At 44.9% G+C, this 15,630-nt stretch overlaps 1 protein-coding gene across 1 annotated transcript in view; it reads right to left on the reverse strand.

Annotated features, from left to right (window-relative positions):
• Positions 1 to 12,926, reverse strand: part of ALOX5 (arachidonate 5-lipoxygenase) — a 48,839-nt gene extending 35,913 nt beyond the window's left edge. The window contains exons 1-2 of the mRNA XM_006263694.4: positions 12,743 to 12,926; positions 4,172 to 4,370 (exon numbers count right to left, since the gene is read on the reverse strand). Of these exons, the coding sequence (XP_006263756.1) occupies positions 4,172 to 4,370; positions 12,743 to 12,892 (349 nt within the window). The 5' untranslated portion in view covers positions 12,893 to 12,926. The remainder of the gene's footprint in view (positions 1 to 4,171; positions 4,371 to 12,742) is intronic.
• Between the last annotated feature and the right edge of the window lie 2,704 nt (positions 12,927 to 15,630).

Consider the following 15,630-nt stretch of genomic DNA (forward strand, 5'->3'; position numbering starts at 1 on the left):
TTTACTATAACTTGTTGTAGTCTCGCTTTTAGCCAGCTACTCATCTGAAGCTGAACTAAATATTTCCTGTGAAGTCCATTCTCAAATGCCTTGCTTAAATCTAAATAGATCAGATCTACTGCACAGTCCTTATACTGTTCCTTATAACTTCATAGGTAGTGTATCTGTGAATTGATTTTGCATGTCAGACACAAGTGGAGTTCTCTGCTTCAACGACAGCCTTGTTAAACATTCCACATGGAAGAATGGCTCTAGAAAAAGGCAGCCTATCCTAGAATCACACGGTCTTTTATGGATCTGGAAAAACAATAGTAGGAGAATAAGGAAGAGAAGAATGAAAGACAGACTTCTTATCACTGATGGACTGATGCTCTGAACATGTAGCTTTGATGTTATTCAGTAAGGTAGAGACCAATTAAAATAAATGGAACATTTAGGAAAGATAAGTTTATGGATCAGACCAAAGGAAAAGCAAAGCAGACAACGTACTTTACATACACAAAAGGAAATGTGAATGCAGCCACTAGCACTCTTAAGGAAATGCTTGTTTAAGGTTCAGAGACAATGCTGGCAGAAGTAATGCAGCTGATAACAACCTAATCTATATATGGCTGGCAAACTTGCTAATATTAGCAAGATCTCAGTAGTTTAATCCTTTATTTCTTCACATACCAAAAGCCACACACTGCTTTTTGTCCTTGAAAGACAGTCCTGAAAATAATAGACATGAAAAGCCCTTCCCATGCTCCTAAAGAGAAGAACTTCTGCAGTAAGCCAGAGCTGAGAAAGAAAGTTTGGCCCAGACCATTAACGGCCTTAACCATACTGGGTGCATCTAACAAAAGACTAATCTAATGTGCAATAAAGTGTCAGCATCTACACGTGTGTGGGATTTACTGTGCAGTAAATTAAGCTAATGCACAGTTTGCTGGTACCAACAATTACAGGTACTAGATTAATGGCACATTAGCTACTGCACAGTAGTGCTTGTATAAATGCTGACTGGGAGCAAACTGATCCTGGTCAACCTAGCCAGCAGAAGCCACAGGGGGCAGGGAGACCTGTCCCGCTTGGCAGGACATTGCCTGCCAGCCACAGGGAGATCAGGACCCTCCCAATCTCCACATTGCTGGCAGACAGCATCCCCGGCCATGTGGGAATTGGGACCCTGCCAATTCCCACATGGCTCGCAGATAGTGTCCCCACTCAGTGGGGACAACTCTCCCAGTCACATGGGAATTGGGACTGGCCCTGTACCCCCTGCCAGCCCTGGGGTTGACACCTGGGGGAGCCTGGAGTTCCCCCTGGCTGCTGCAGGGAGGCCAGAGCAGGACAGAAACAGCGCTGGATTAGGCTGCTCCTGTCAGGAGCCATTTGCTCTGGATGGGGTATATGTGTAAACCTACGCCCTAGAACACTTTAATGAGCTGGATTTTTTTCTGAAAAGAAAATTCAGGTGCATTAATTCCACATGCAGATATGTCCACTGAAAACCAAACTCCTAGGCTCAGTGTATCCCTAATTAGACACTCAGTGAGCTAAATGCAGAGATAGCAGTTAAATGAAAGCCCAGCTTTCCAACAATATCTTCAGGCACAAGACCAACATTTTTAGTGGTTCATTATTCTGTGGCACATTGCAGCAATCAAACTTCAGTGATGGTATGTCTATGCAGGGGCAGCAGTGTTCAGTCATGCCACTGAGGAATGTGCACCTACCAGCTCCCATACCTCATGCTTTCAAGGAAATGAGGTGATGAGAATGCCCTAGGTGCCAGAAACCAGTCTTGGCCATTTTTAAAGGCACAAACAGGCTGCAAGAGCACAACTGAAGAGAAGGCCCCAACTTCCTCTCAAGTGATCATAGCATGAGTACTTCAAGTATTCCAAATGGCACGTTCAGTAGCGTGTTTTAAATAAATACAGTAGCCAACTAAGCAAATGGTAATTTAGGTTTAGCAAGACAGGTATAACAAGAAACCACTTGCTAGAAGGTCTTAGCATCAGGTTTAATTACTAATGGACTGATGAATAACAAAATTGCTTACAAAGCCTACATGTGCTCTATTATATTATCTTATTATCTATTATATTAATAACGATGTGTAAACTGTGTAGCCTGGTGTAGTTTATGCATTGCTATATTGTATCTATATGCTTATGCTAGGTTTCTTGAACTGTTGGAAGCTTCAGATAAATATAAAGGCAGGCAGTTCCTTATCTTTTCTTACCACAAGATAAGGAAAGGAAAGCAGGAAAAGAATAAGACAACACTCCAGGCCAATAAAACAAGGGATAAGAAAGCCTCCCTTCAGTTTCACAATGACAAGTTTTGGTTAGTTGGTACATTCCACGGTCACTAAAGGGGTGGTTTAGGTGGATTCCCAGAAGCACCAGACAGACAAATGGAAGTGAAACCAGCCTATCAGAAGATGTGTGCTAGAGCTAAATGTATCTCTATATGGGCTTGAGCAAAAGGGAAGGTGAGATAGAGAAGAGGGGGAGCATCTACATGAGATACTTCGCTAATTCTACTGCACATTAGTACAGGTGGCAAAAACCATACTAATGTGCTAATGCACAGATTAGTCCAAATGGCATTAAGCATCACAAAAAAAGTGTTTGTTTACACTAATGTGCAGTAGACTTAGTCCAATGAGCATTAAGCATCACAAAAAAGCATCCATTTGCACTGATGCACAGTAGCACCAATTATAGCACATTAGGTTTAGTACCTGTTATTACAGAGCACCTATACACAACGGACCTCTGCTCCAATGCGTGCTAATTAGCATGTGTCAGAGCAGACTCAATTAAATGATTAATTGAGTCTGCTAGAGCATGCTAATCAGCATGCTCCAGCAGTCTCTACATCACGTGTATTCATTTGATGAGCTTTAGTTAAAGTGCCCCACCATCATTTTGAAGCACAGGACCCTGAATACACAAGACGCTGCAGGTGCTTTAACTCAAATGGCTCTCAGAGCCACTCTAATTAAAGCAGCCCCCTCCATCCTGGAGCATACGTATAGATGCCCAAAGGTACTAAACTTAATGCGTCATAATTATAGCACATTAATGAATGTGTAGATGAGCCCAGGGAGTCCCAGAAAGGACTTGATCCTGGCATAATCCCATCTTCCCCACACCAGTCTGCCCCTAGCAAGGGGCAGGCAAGCAGTTGAGTCCTACTATAATGGGCAGCCAGAGAGGCTCTGGATTAAGTGCGTCTTTTGCTTTAGGTGCAAGCAGTCGAAGGCCAGGCTATAGAACTGTCGCCTGCCTCTCCTGTCAGTAACTAGTCAGCAGCACACCTGTAACCTACCTAGCCTGATAGCATGCTCAGAGCCTGGGTGTCCCTGGGATGTCCTCACAGTTGCATTTCCAAGGTTAAAGTGCATGAAGCAGGAGGGTGGAGTTTATTCCCTTAGCGGTGTGACCCTGCTGCCACAGTGTAGACATTGCTAGAGGCACAACTATGGGGCCACTGGAATGGCAAAGGAAGAGCAGTGGTAAGCTGATCAGGCTAAAGCATAGGTCCCAGATCAAATCAGTTGCCACCAACAATACCAACCATTCACTTCACTACATTTAACCCTGTCATCCTTTTTCCTGGTTCTTACAGGATAAAGACACCTCTTTTCTGGTGAATCTAATTGCCAGCTAGCCCTGATGCTCTGCAAATTGGATTTTCATTGTAAGCAACAGTTTCCTGGGTTTGAAATGAACCCTAAGAAAGTAGGACAATTTCATGGTGGATAATACCTAGAGAACTGGCATGCTTTAGGGTCTCAAGGTTAAGCAACAAGGGAATGTTTGTGCAAGGACTTAAAAGGTCTTCCAGCAGTGAAGAAGCAGTAGTAGTGTGCTGAGGATCCCCACATCTAGAACCACTTCCTAGCCTATGTCCCATGTTCTCAAAACTACCCAGCCCGATTGCTAACTCCAGACTGGGCAAACGCTTCATAAATCTGCATTTGGGGCCTGAACATTTGGAAAAGCCTATCCCACAATGTCAGGAAAGGAAGTAATGTCAAGCATGTGCGTTGGGTTTGCAACTGAGAAATAAGGGAACAGCAATTGGAAAGAAGGCTAGGATCCCAACAAGAGGAGAGCAAAAGATGGAAAAGAGTCTGTGTTTTACATGTTGTACATTCTGTTGCGGTACTTACCTGTTCCATTTCGGAGGACAATCTCTTTTTCATCTGTGATCCATCTGTAACAGGGAAACTCCAGGTAGTCACCTATTGGTGTTTTCACAGTAATATACCTAAGGTACCAATCATCCAAGTACCAATACTTTCGCTTCTCAATTTTTATCAGCTGGATTTCTCCCAGGTCTTCTGCCACAGTAACATCATAGGAGTCAACCTACAGAGAAAAGATGTGCTCTGTGACCTAGAGAATGCGCAGAAGGCACAACCAAATCTAAATGGCACCTTTTACCATTCCTCTGCACCCTTAAATTATGTGGATACAAGTAAAAAGGAACTTTCTTGTTTTAGGCTGGAGAGAAAAAGAATGGGTTATTTTTAGACTACAAATGAATAGAAAGATGGGCAGAACAAAATCAAAAGAAGAGCAAAATACAAGTATTCCAGAAATATGGAACAGATGAAGAATCTATATTATGATGTAACGGCTCTTTGCAATTTTGAAACTAATCTGTTGAGGGTGCAAAGAAGTATTAACTACAGGTGGAATATTATTGCAACAAAGCCCTTTTAACAAAAATTCCAGTGCAATGAAAATATTTCCAAACCTGGGTTATGTACGCATAAGAAAGCATACCAAATGGATCTCACCAAAACAAAATCCATTGCTCTAAATGCCTTTTCCAGTCCTTGATGACTGTACAGATCTGGTTATGACAGAATTTTTCCACCCTGTCAACATTTAGCATTATTCTGAAAATAGAAACCTGGAGACTAAGGGCAGGTATGTATGGTGTGTGACTTCCTCCACATCGGCAGTAACTGCCCCTCTGCCTACTTTTCCCCCCCATCTCAGAGTAAAACCTAAAGCTGCACACCTTAGCTCTGAATGAACCACATCCCACAGGACAAACTGTAAGCACAGGAAGAACTACCACGGAGCTCTTTCTTCACCTCTAGTAAGTCCCTGTGTCTTGAATACTGGCAGTAATCTGTTCCTTTGTCCATATCCAACATTTCTATCTTTAGACACTAGGGTACAGATCACAACAAGTTAAAAGGGGACAGGATTTAACACACATCAGCTGCCCCCAACGGTAACTTGATATGCCCACCCTGCTCTGTGACATCTATTCTATTCCATTCAAAGCTAAGCTCCCACTTTAGCTTCTACTTACTGTGGAGTAAACGTAGGTATATGAGTAGAGGAAAATGCAAATCACCTCTCGTCTTTTCCCTTGTTTCAAAATAAGGGGCTCTGGCTTTAGATCAGATCTATACTGCAGAATTTTACCTGCAGAACTCAGATTCTGCCAGTAAAACTGTGGGTGTCTCCATTAAGAACTCTTCTGTGACAGAAGAACCCCTTCATTCAAACAGTGGAGAAACACCATCTCTCTGACCAAAATAAAGCTTCTGTTGCCATCTAGTAGATAGCAGAAGGTGCATGTAGACACACCCATGTCTTCTGCCAGCTGCTGTTTTCCCTTTGACAGCTGGTGCCTTCCCAGGATGTACCTTGCCCTACTCCTACTACAGCCACTCTACTAGAACTACATGAAGCCACCAGGAGCTGTGCAGATGTGAATACATTCTTACAGATTTACCTGTGGCAGCTGCTAGCACAAGTTCTGGAAGCAAAGGGGTAGACAAAGCCTTAACTGGGATCTGTTTAGTGAGTCAGAATAGCAGTATTTGGCACATCCTTTGTATTGCCATAAAGGCTACAAAGGTATGAGGTAAAGAAGCATCAGGCTCCATATCATGGCACTGCTGAATTGGCCGAGTTATAAAACTAGAAGCCAGAGCCCAGTCAACTAGAATAAGCACTTCAGCAAAAGATCTTTTTAATACAGAGCATTGTAACATTACACAGAGACAATTAGTCAAAGCATGAGGTTGTTAAATGCTTTTTGGAACAGAAGGGTTTTTGTTCGTCCATTTAAATTTGCAAATCCGTGTGGCTGCAAGATGGTGCTTTCCTCTTTTGTGGTTTTGAACATTTTTAGTATTTTTAGGAACTGACCAGCTGTAGTCAAAATGCTGAATGTCTCCGTGTGCCACAGCCTTCTGAAGTTAAGCTGCATGTAGGGATTCTGTCATTTTGCCCACTAGTGGTTAACCATACATTTCTTGTTCTGTCACTTACCAATGCTTCCCATCAACATATAGTCACTGTGGTCAGGCCCACTCTCATTATTACTATATTGATTTAAAAGGAAAATGAAATTAAAAAAATACAAGTGTAGAAAACAGAGAAAGAAAAGCCAAAGCAAATAGTAACATCTGAAAGGCCTTCAGACTGCATTTATTTTTCAAATTCATGCAACATGAACTCAATCTTGATACCAACACGTGGAAGCATTTAAGCCATGAAGCCTCTTCCCTCCTCACTTCATTCAGCACCAATATTCAGTGCTCTTCCTGAGCACTGCAATACTAGACCACTGAATGTCCATTAATATCAGCTGGGGATGGTAATTTTGTAATGAGAACATCTGTCCATTATGTACTGAGCTGGTGGCATATACTTCTCCCACAATCCACTTCATGCGACTGTCAGACCATAACCACTGTTGGCCAAATATAATGAGAACTGACTTATAGAAGTTAAAGATAGGAGAAGGCCTTTCAAACCTTCTTGCATGTCCTTCAGTAATTGCAAGTTAATTTTCAAGTAGATTGTCTAGCCAAGTTTTAAATTATCGCAAACGATACGAATTGTGGCTATTATTATTATTATTGACTTGTACCTGGTGATGCTGGGCCCTGGACGCTGGCTGGCTTTCTCTCTCACACTCTCTCTCTTTCACTGTCTCTTGCTCTCGCTCTCTCTTTCTCTGTCTTGCTCTTTCTTTCTCTTTCTTGTCATGAAAACAAGAAGTGAGGGTTTTTTAAATAAAATCCCTTCCTAGATGTATAAGTGGGGATCCCTCTATAACAAACATTACAGACAAGTCCATGGCTGATGATACCACGTACAGCCAAGTATCAGTGCCAGGAAGCTGAACATGCAGCACACACATGCTAAATGTGTCAGCAACGTTCAGTGAATGTGATGGGCACATCCTGGTAGAATGTGCCAGCCAGATGCCCCCTCCTCTTTCTTGTCTTGTTCTTTAAGACTGCGTGTTCTGTGGAGGAGTAGTATCTCTTTTTTTTACACAGTGCCCAGCACAATAGATCCATCACCATAATATCAAAATGCTACATAAAATAAAGATGAGGATCAAAATCTTAAAATGATAGACCAATGCAAAGCAGACACAAGTAAAAGAAAAGAGGACAACCATGCCTGATCCATTGGGGCAAATCACTCAGCTAATGGATAAACTCTTCTTACAGAGGGAGTGCTATAATAAAATTCTATCCCACCATCCCAGAAATAGGAATCTAGAAACATAAGACTGCAAGGGGTCTCCCAGGCAATTGAGAGCTACTCATTTATCCAAAAAGAATCTCATTATTTTTAATCTTTTTATGGTTGTCAAAGCTGCAGAGTGAATTGCACCCCAATGCCTCAAAGGTTTCCTCAGGATGCCCCACTTTATTCTCAGTCCTCTGTTGTCTTTCACACCATGGAAACCCAGCTTCCTCTCCTCCAGAACAATATGGGTGTGTACTTAATGTAACTGGAATGAAAACCCAAATTCTGTAATAAGCATCAGTGTCTTCTCACTTCCCTTTTTCTGCCTCTCAGTCTTTTCATCTTTCTTTTATTCTTCCCCCCTTGGTTCTGTGAGCTGATTGTGATCATTGTTAAAGTACATCAAAAAAGACAATAAGCTAATTTATCGGGGGGGGGGGATGAAAAATTATGGTAAATGCTTTGGCTCCCAAACTGAATGCTCAGAGTTGTTACATCCACATGTATTGAGTGAATTCTCCTGGTACGTGCACTTTCCAAAGTATGCAACCTAGGGGAATGATCATACTGTCCCCATGAACACTAAACTGTACCCATGGACATTTTAAGAAGCTGAACTCCAAAGCAGAAGGCAGTAAATTAAGTGTACAAGATTGGGTATTTAGATACAATATTTTCATTTGTGCTTGGTAACTTGACTGCATACATGGAGATTATATCTATGACGTAGTGTGGATGTATGTGATTACAGTAAGTCTGTCTGAATATCAGTTCTTTGTGGTCCATATGTGGGTTTCAGCAAGCTGTAGAAATGGCCAGATGTGCAATTTGATTATTCTTCTTCTTGCACATGCTGCTACCATGTTATTTTAAGGCTGTTTGTACTGGGGACAATCTTGTGCATGGGGAACTAAAAGCCTTCACACAATAAAACTCAGAATTAAATTATTGAACAAACAGTTTATTGGCTCTGTCAGGCATGGCTTGAAATATACTCACAACTGACTGAGTTCTCAAGGACCTATGTCCAAACAACTCCTGAGGGGATGACAAAAAAAACAACTTTTGCAAATATAAATTTAGATTGGAAAAATGCATTTCTTCTCTGGACATGCTCATAAGGTAGTTCTCTTAACAGAAGCAAAGAAAGAGCCAGCTTAAGCTGCAAATAAAAATAAAATATGGAATAAGGGGCAATGCACCAACAAGAAATTACTCAAAAAGATCATTATTAAAAAAGATGAATAGTGTGTGTCCAGTAGACAGAGTAAGCCCTCTGAAAATCAGAATCTGGTGTTCATTTTACAGGGCTTTTGAGCATCCCATGCCCCTTACCCTCTTTGAATATTTGGCATGCAAATCTTTTGCTCAGAATTTATCCACAGCCTCATGTGTTGTACACCTAATGAATGCAGAGGATAACATTATGAAGACAGCAGAATCAGTGAACTTGGTCCACCAATGGAAAAGAAATTGTAAAAATGGGTGAGGTCACAAGGAATCATGGACTATACCCTGCAACTTTTGTTCTAAGAACCAAACTGATTGTTTTTACAGACTGTGCTTGTGACTACCCTGTTTGGAGTAATCATGAATTGCTGTGAGAAAAGGGATTTCCTGGAAAAAAAATTGGGGTAGAATTTTTCTCACCATGTACTGAAAAGCAAGCATTTTTCTATCACAACGTATTTTTTTTCTATGCCTGTCTCTTTGTTTTTCTTTTATTTTCCCCTTCACAGTCACATACACAAATGTTGCGATCTTTGCACACAGTTCTTCACATGAAAATATGCTAACCCTAACCGCAGACTCCAAACATAGCATCTTATATAAATGTTTCTAATATCCCATATATATTAAATGCATGCTGTAAAATCGGAAACATATATGTGGTATCAGATGAACATTTAAAACTATTTGGAAAAGTAAATTTGCATGAGGAGAAAAGTACTAATTTGCATTACATTAGCACCCAAAAGCTTCAGTCATTGTGCTAAGTGCCCAATAACTATGTAACAAAAGACAGAAAATTTCTATCCTCCCTGAAGGTGCACGTTGTATCAAATATAGGATGGGTAAACTTTTCAAGAATAGGCACTATATACCAAAGGCCCTCTTGTGCTTTACTACATCATTAAGTTAACACTGACATTCATAGTAACCCTGCTTAGCTGTCTTCTAATGCTGCAGGCATGACAATACTCCTGCGGGGACTTAAAAACCCAGAGGTTCCTGGTTAGGTCTTGTTTCTCTGCTCAGGGTCACAGCGACTGCCACATTGTGGGGCCATGAAAGAATTTTACCACATAGTCAGATTGGCAGAAATTGTGGGAATTTTTGCCTTCCTCTGCAATGGAGGGCACGGCCCGTTTCCTGGGATTTCTCAAATGTATCTTAATAACAGGAGCCCCAGAATCCACACTGACAGTATCCTCATCCCCCCTGCTTTTTACCTGTGGCAACTAAAGATATTCTTGGCGTTTTGGAGCATTGTGCTTAATACTTGTGCAAGTGGGTTGTTTGTGCAGTTTTTAGAATAAGTTAGACATGCACTTGTCTCAGATGATTTAGACAGGGGTGATCCTGCTTGGAGCAGGAGTTTGGATTAGATGACTTCTTGAGGACCATTTTTCATCTCTAATTTTCTATGATGTTATGATTCTATAGACTCCAGTGTCATCTGCACCACATCTCCAGTCTGTTCCCAGAGGGATGCTTCTGAACAAATCTGCAGACATGCACACACACCTCAATCTCAGAAATCATAGAATCATAAAATGTTAGGGTTGGAAGGAACCTCAGGAGGTCATCTAGTCCAAACCCCTGGTCAAAGCAGGACCAGCCCCAACTAGATCATCCCAGCCAAAGCTTTGTCTAGCCAGGTTTTGAAAACCTCCAAGGATGGAGCTTCCACCACCTCTCTGGGTAACTTGTTCCAGTGTTTTACTACCCTCCTAGTGAGAAAATTCTTCCTAATACCTAATCTAAACTTCCCTTGCTGCAACTTGAGACCATTGATCCTTGTTCTGTCATCTGCCACCACTGAGAACAGCAGTGGCAAGGCATAGGGGGTGCATGGGGGTGCCAATCGCCCCCCACCTGCAGGATTGCCGGCGGGGGGACCCCTGCAGGACTGGTTGCAGGGGAGGCACATGCCCCCCCGACTAAGGTGGCACCAGTCGCTCATGGAGGACAGCCTAGCTCCATCCTCTTTCAAACCCCTCTTCAGGTAGTTGAAGACTACTATTAAATCCCCCCTCACTCTTCTCTTCTCTAAACTAAATAAGCCCAGTTCCCTCAGTCTTTCCTCAGAAGTCATGTCCCCCAGCCCCCCCACCAGTTTTGTTGCTCTCTGCTGGACCCTCTCCAATTTGTCCATATCCTTTCTGTAGTGGGGGGGCCCAAAATTGAACACAGTACTCCAGATGTGGAAGAGGGGGAATAATCACTTCCCTTGACCTATTGACAATGCTCCTACCAATGCAGTCCAGTATGCCGTTACCCTTCTTGAAACAAGGGCACACTGCCAGCTCATAATCAGCTTATTGTCCATGTGGCAGTGAAACTGCTATAGAAGTGTCCCTACAGTGAAATGAAGGAGGAGGTCTGGTAAGTGAAAATGAAGACAGCTTCACTGATGCAATTTTTGTTTTTGTGCATGCAAGCAGGTAGAGATGGGCCAGGTGTACTCAGGAGAGTCCCACCTTTGACATGCCAGGAACAAGGTATAGATGTACCCTATTGCTCTGCAAGTAAAGACCCCTAGACCCCTCAGTATTTCTCAGGAGGCACGCACGCAACAGATTCAATCCTGATTTCACCCCCTGCTCCTATTGTGCAAGAGACCATTTGGTAATTTCATATGAAAGCAGATAATGGCAGAACCCCCATCTCACAGCCAAAAACTGAATGGTTAAGAGATTCATTCTGCTTGTGGGAGACAGAAGTTCAAATGTGCCTGATTTACACCATGGATTTAAACCAGATTTTTTCTACCAGCCAGGAGGGTACCCGCTGCTGGGTTTTCAGGATTTCTGAGGTCAGGCACTCCCTGACTTTCTCCTGAGGAAGCTGTTTCATTTTGTATAAAATATGTAAATATTTTGTGTAAAATACTTAAATATTCTCTCTAGCTAGAGAGACAAATGACCTTACAGGGGTTTGTAGGCTTGGATGCCAATCCCTGCTCAGAATACACCATTGCCCAGTGGTCAGGGGCGTCTCCTGGAAAGAGGGAGATGTGGGTTCAAAATAGTGCCCTGAATGAGGTAGAGAAGGGATTTGAACCTGGTCCATCACAAATCAGGTGAGCACTCGAGCCATCAAGCCACAATGCAATAACAAGTCTCCCCCTCTTTTATTTCTTTTTTTTAAGAAAAAGCGGCTAACCTAGCTTAGATGCCTAGCATTAATGGGTTTACAACTGACTCACAGTCCCTCTCACCCAGCATGACGGGCTTCTCTTAAAGGGCAGAGCTGGAAAACACTCCCCTCCTCCCTGCGCCCCTTGTCGTTTCCCCTTGGCAATCTCAAGCACCGCTGCCCTCCCACAAACTGGCTTTTGAGCCTGCCATTAGGAGACACCTGAGCAGGGAAGCGCCTGCCTGGCTGCCAGGGCCGCGGCGCGCGCCTCTCCCCTGCAAATCCGGCGGGAAGCGGCGTCTGCCGAACCAGCGAGGCGACAGCCAAGGGGCGGCACTCACAAGCACCCCAGCCCCGTCAGTCACTAGTGAAATGGGGAACTAAGGCTCCTAAATCATTTCAGGCCTGTAGGTTGTAGCCGCGTTGGTCTCCGGACACCGGCAGACACGGCTCTTCGGGTCAATCCGAGCTCTTTTATTGGACCAGCGAATAAAACAACCCTCTGCCTGAAGAAGGGTCGAGGGAGGCTTTCCTACCCGAAAGAAGGATTCTCCCCACTATTGTAGCTGGTCGAACGAAAGATCCCAGACTGACCCAAAGGACCGATCACTTCGGCACGTTTGAAGGAGCCTTTTCCCAGAGGGGAACCTCGGCGCGCACCTCAGAGAAAAGGCGGCGAGCAGCAGCCGGCGGGACGGCAGCAGCACGGAGGAGCCAAGCCCGGGCTGCGAGCTCCGCGCCCCTCGCGTGCACCGCCTGCCTGCCCCGCTCCCGGGGGTCCTGCCCGCCGCGCAGCACCGGGAGCGGCTGGGCTGGGCTGGGCGTGCGCGGCCACACGCCGCCCGCGGCCGGGCACTCACCGAGCCGCGCTCGAAGTCGTTGTAGAAGGGCTTGTCCAGGAGGTGCCGCTCGCTGCAGCCGGCCGTGCCCTGCAGGCTCACGTACACGTAGTCGTCGGTGCCCGCGAACCACTGGCTGCCCGTGGCTACGGTCACCGTGTAGGACGGCATCGCGCGAGCGCCGCCGGCCCCGGCCGCCGCCTCATATAGCCCGGGCCGCCCCTCCCCGGGGCCGGGACAGCCCGCCCAGGCGCGGGCGGGCGGGGGCTCGGCGCGCCTTCCCCAGCGCCCAGCGGGACCGGAACAGCAAGCGGCAGGACGGAGCCCCGAGCGCCCTGCTGCGATGTGCCCGCTCCCCGCTCAGGGCACCCGCATCCCTCGGGACGTGCCGGCTCCTTTTTGACTCCATAGAGCAATTCTGCAGCGGCACCGCACTCAGCCCACAGCGGGTCAGGATGCGTTTAGCAGGTGGGGGCCCGTTTGAAACCTCCGGGTTTACCGTGTGAATCCTGTTGCTACACCTAGCATTGCACTGCGCCCCCGGAAGACTCGCGAGGCCCCTCGGGGTGCCTGGCACAGCACCTCGGCTGGGAAGCGCTCTCAGAGGGATGGTGTTGCCGTGATGGTTCAGAAATTGGGAGACAACGGTTTTTGGGGTTAGCAGCTTTTATTGGATCAACTGCACAGTTGGAGTAGAGTTAAGCAAACTTTTGAATCTGCATTTAAACCACTGAACCCCAGGAAACACACAGTTAAGATATATACCATTAAGTGATATAAACTATATGCATCTGCATGGCACTCCCCTGGGGAAAGGCTAACAGGGCATGCATGGAGCCGGGATTATCACACCCAAGGAAGTGAGAGATGAAACTATTCAGGAAAGAGTTGCCTGTAATACATACCTGCAGCAGGGGACACCAGCCACTCCACTCTTCTCCACTTGTTTAACATTACTATAATAACGATCTTATAATACAAGTGTTAAACTCCAGGGACATTGCTCAGTCTCAGGTAGCTGAACACTACTCCCCTCTCAGAAGCTGGATGCTGACTGCTGGGGGGGCATGGCATTAGTTAGCATGGCACTCATTACTGGAATTAAGCAGACAAATCACTCCATCAACTAAGGCAGACAAGGTTTTTTGGGTAAATGTGATATCTCTTATTAGACCAACTAAATAGCTGAAAAAATTGTTCTCTGCAATCTTTCAAGAACAAACACCCTTCTTCAGGCATAGGGGGAGTCTGCTGGTGTTGTGTGTTCTCCATGGTGTAATAATGACTTCTATTTCACCGTGGAGAAGACAACACCAGCAGACTCCCCCTATGCCTGAAGAAGGATGTTTGTGCCCGAAAGCTTAAAAAGAACTTTTTTTTTCAACTATTGAGTTGGTCTAATAAGAGATATCATATTTACCCAAAAAACCTTGTCTGGTTATGTCCGGAGACCAACAGGGCTACAACAAGCAACCAACCCTCCATCAATTAAGAGCACCACCCACACAATCCAGAAAAAGCTATCAATCTGTCAATCCTTGCCACCCTTCTTTCCCAGTGGGGTTTTCTGTTGTGAGTCAAATTAAGCCACTGGCTCCACTCCTGGTGATGTTCTTCTGTCAATTACTTTAAGTTTCCATTTTGCAGCCATACTCCCCCAGCACCAAAGACTTTGATTTTCCTGAAGCTTCCCTGCAGGTCATAGAAACAACACCCTAGATCCCTAGTTGACATCGTTTATGGTCAGAACTATCTGATCATCTTTGAACCTCTGGTTTTTATTTAATTAATGACAAAGTTCTTGGCAAATTCTTTTACTATAGTTCATCTTACACCACCCAAGAATTTTACCTCTACCAGCCCCATACAAATGCCCCTGGCCACCTTTCTCAGTCATAGCCCCAGTTCTCAAAATTAACAAAATAGAACTGGAGTTCTTTTCCAATATCCCTAGCTGGAAGATTCTGGTGACCAGTCTGCTTTGAACACTGTGACTTCTATTAGTAAACTTAATAAATAAGCACATACTCCAAAACTTTAAAATTGCAATCAATTTATCACCATTCCACTAGAACAAAATCTACAGATAAGGAGAGGAGGAGTATTTAGGAATCACAAAGGATCCCTTTACCTAGCTAGGTATGGGCAACCTGGAGCACACCTGCCACAAGTGGCATATGCAGCTTCTGTGTGTGGCATGTTAGAGGTCAGAAAAGGGATAGGTGGCACATAGGGCAGGAAGCAAAGCAGTAGACTGGGGAGGAAGCAGGAAGCAGAGTAAATCAAGGTAGCACTTAGGAACGGTGTGGGGCTAATTTATGTCACACCTGCTAAAAATATTGGCCCCCACTGTCCTAGACCACGTAACATCTCATTTGCAAAAGGATAACCACAACTGCATCAATCATCATACAAGTGACTGTGTGGGCCGGGGGCGAGCCGGGCCCGTCTTTGCACACACGGGCTGTGGCCAGCAGCCCGGGCACGCGGGGCCGGAAAGGACCGTGCGGCGGCAAGGCACGCAAGGGCTAGAATTAGTTACAGAGGCATAATGGTTGATTTAAAGATTATTTACTTACACCCAAGATGGTCGCAGTGTAGGCTGGACAGTTTCCAGGTGCAGCTCCGCTTAAATCCTCATTGGAGGACTACGACAAATTCGGTTCTTTGGCCCTGGAGTTGTTAAGGCTCCGCGGGTTCGGTAATTTCTTTCCCACGGAGTTGTCGAAGCTCCATGGGTTCGGTTCGGTTCTCTGGCCGCAGAGTTGTTAAAGCTCCCTGGGTTCGAATCCTTAGTATATAGGAAAGGGATACGTCTAGGACTCCGCTCGGCGATGGGGAGAGGCCAGAGGCTGTTTAGACCTCTGTTGCCTTTTTAAGAAATGCGTCGGGTCCGTAAGGATCCACAG

The sequence above is a fragment of the Alligator mississippiensis genome, chromosome 6 (assembly GCF_030867095.1).
Source record: "Alligator mississippiensis isolate rAllMis1 chromosome 6, rAllMis1, whole genome shotgun sequence".
Lineage (NCBI taxonomy): Eukaryota > Metazoa > Chordata > Crocodylia > Alligatoridae > Alligator > Alligator mississippiensis.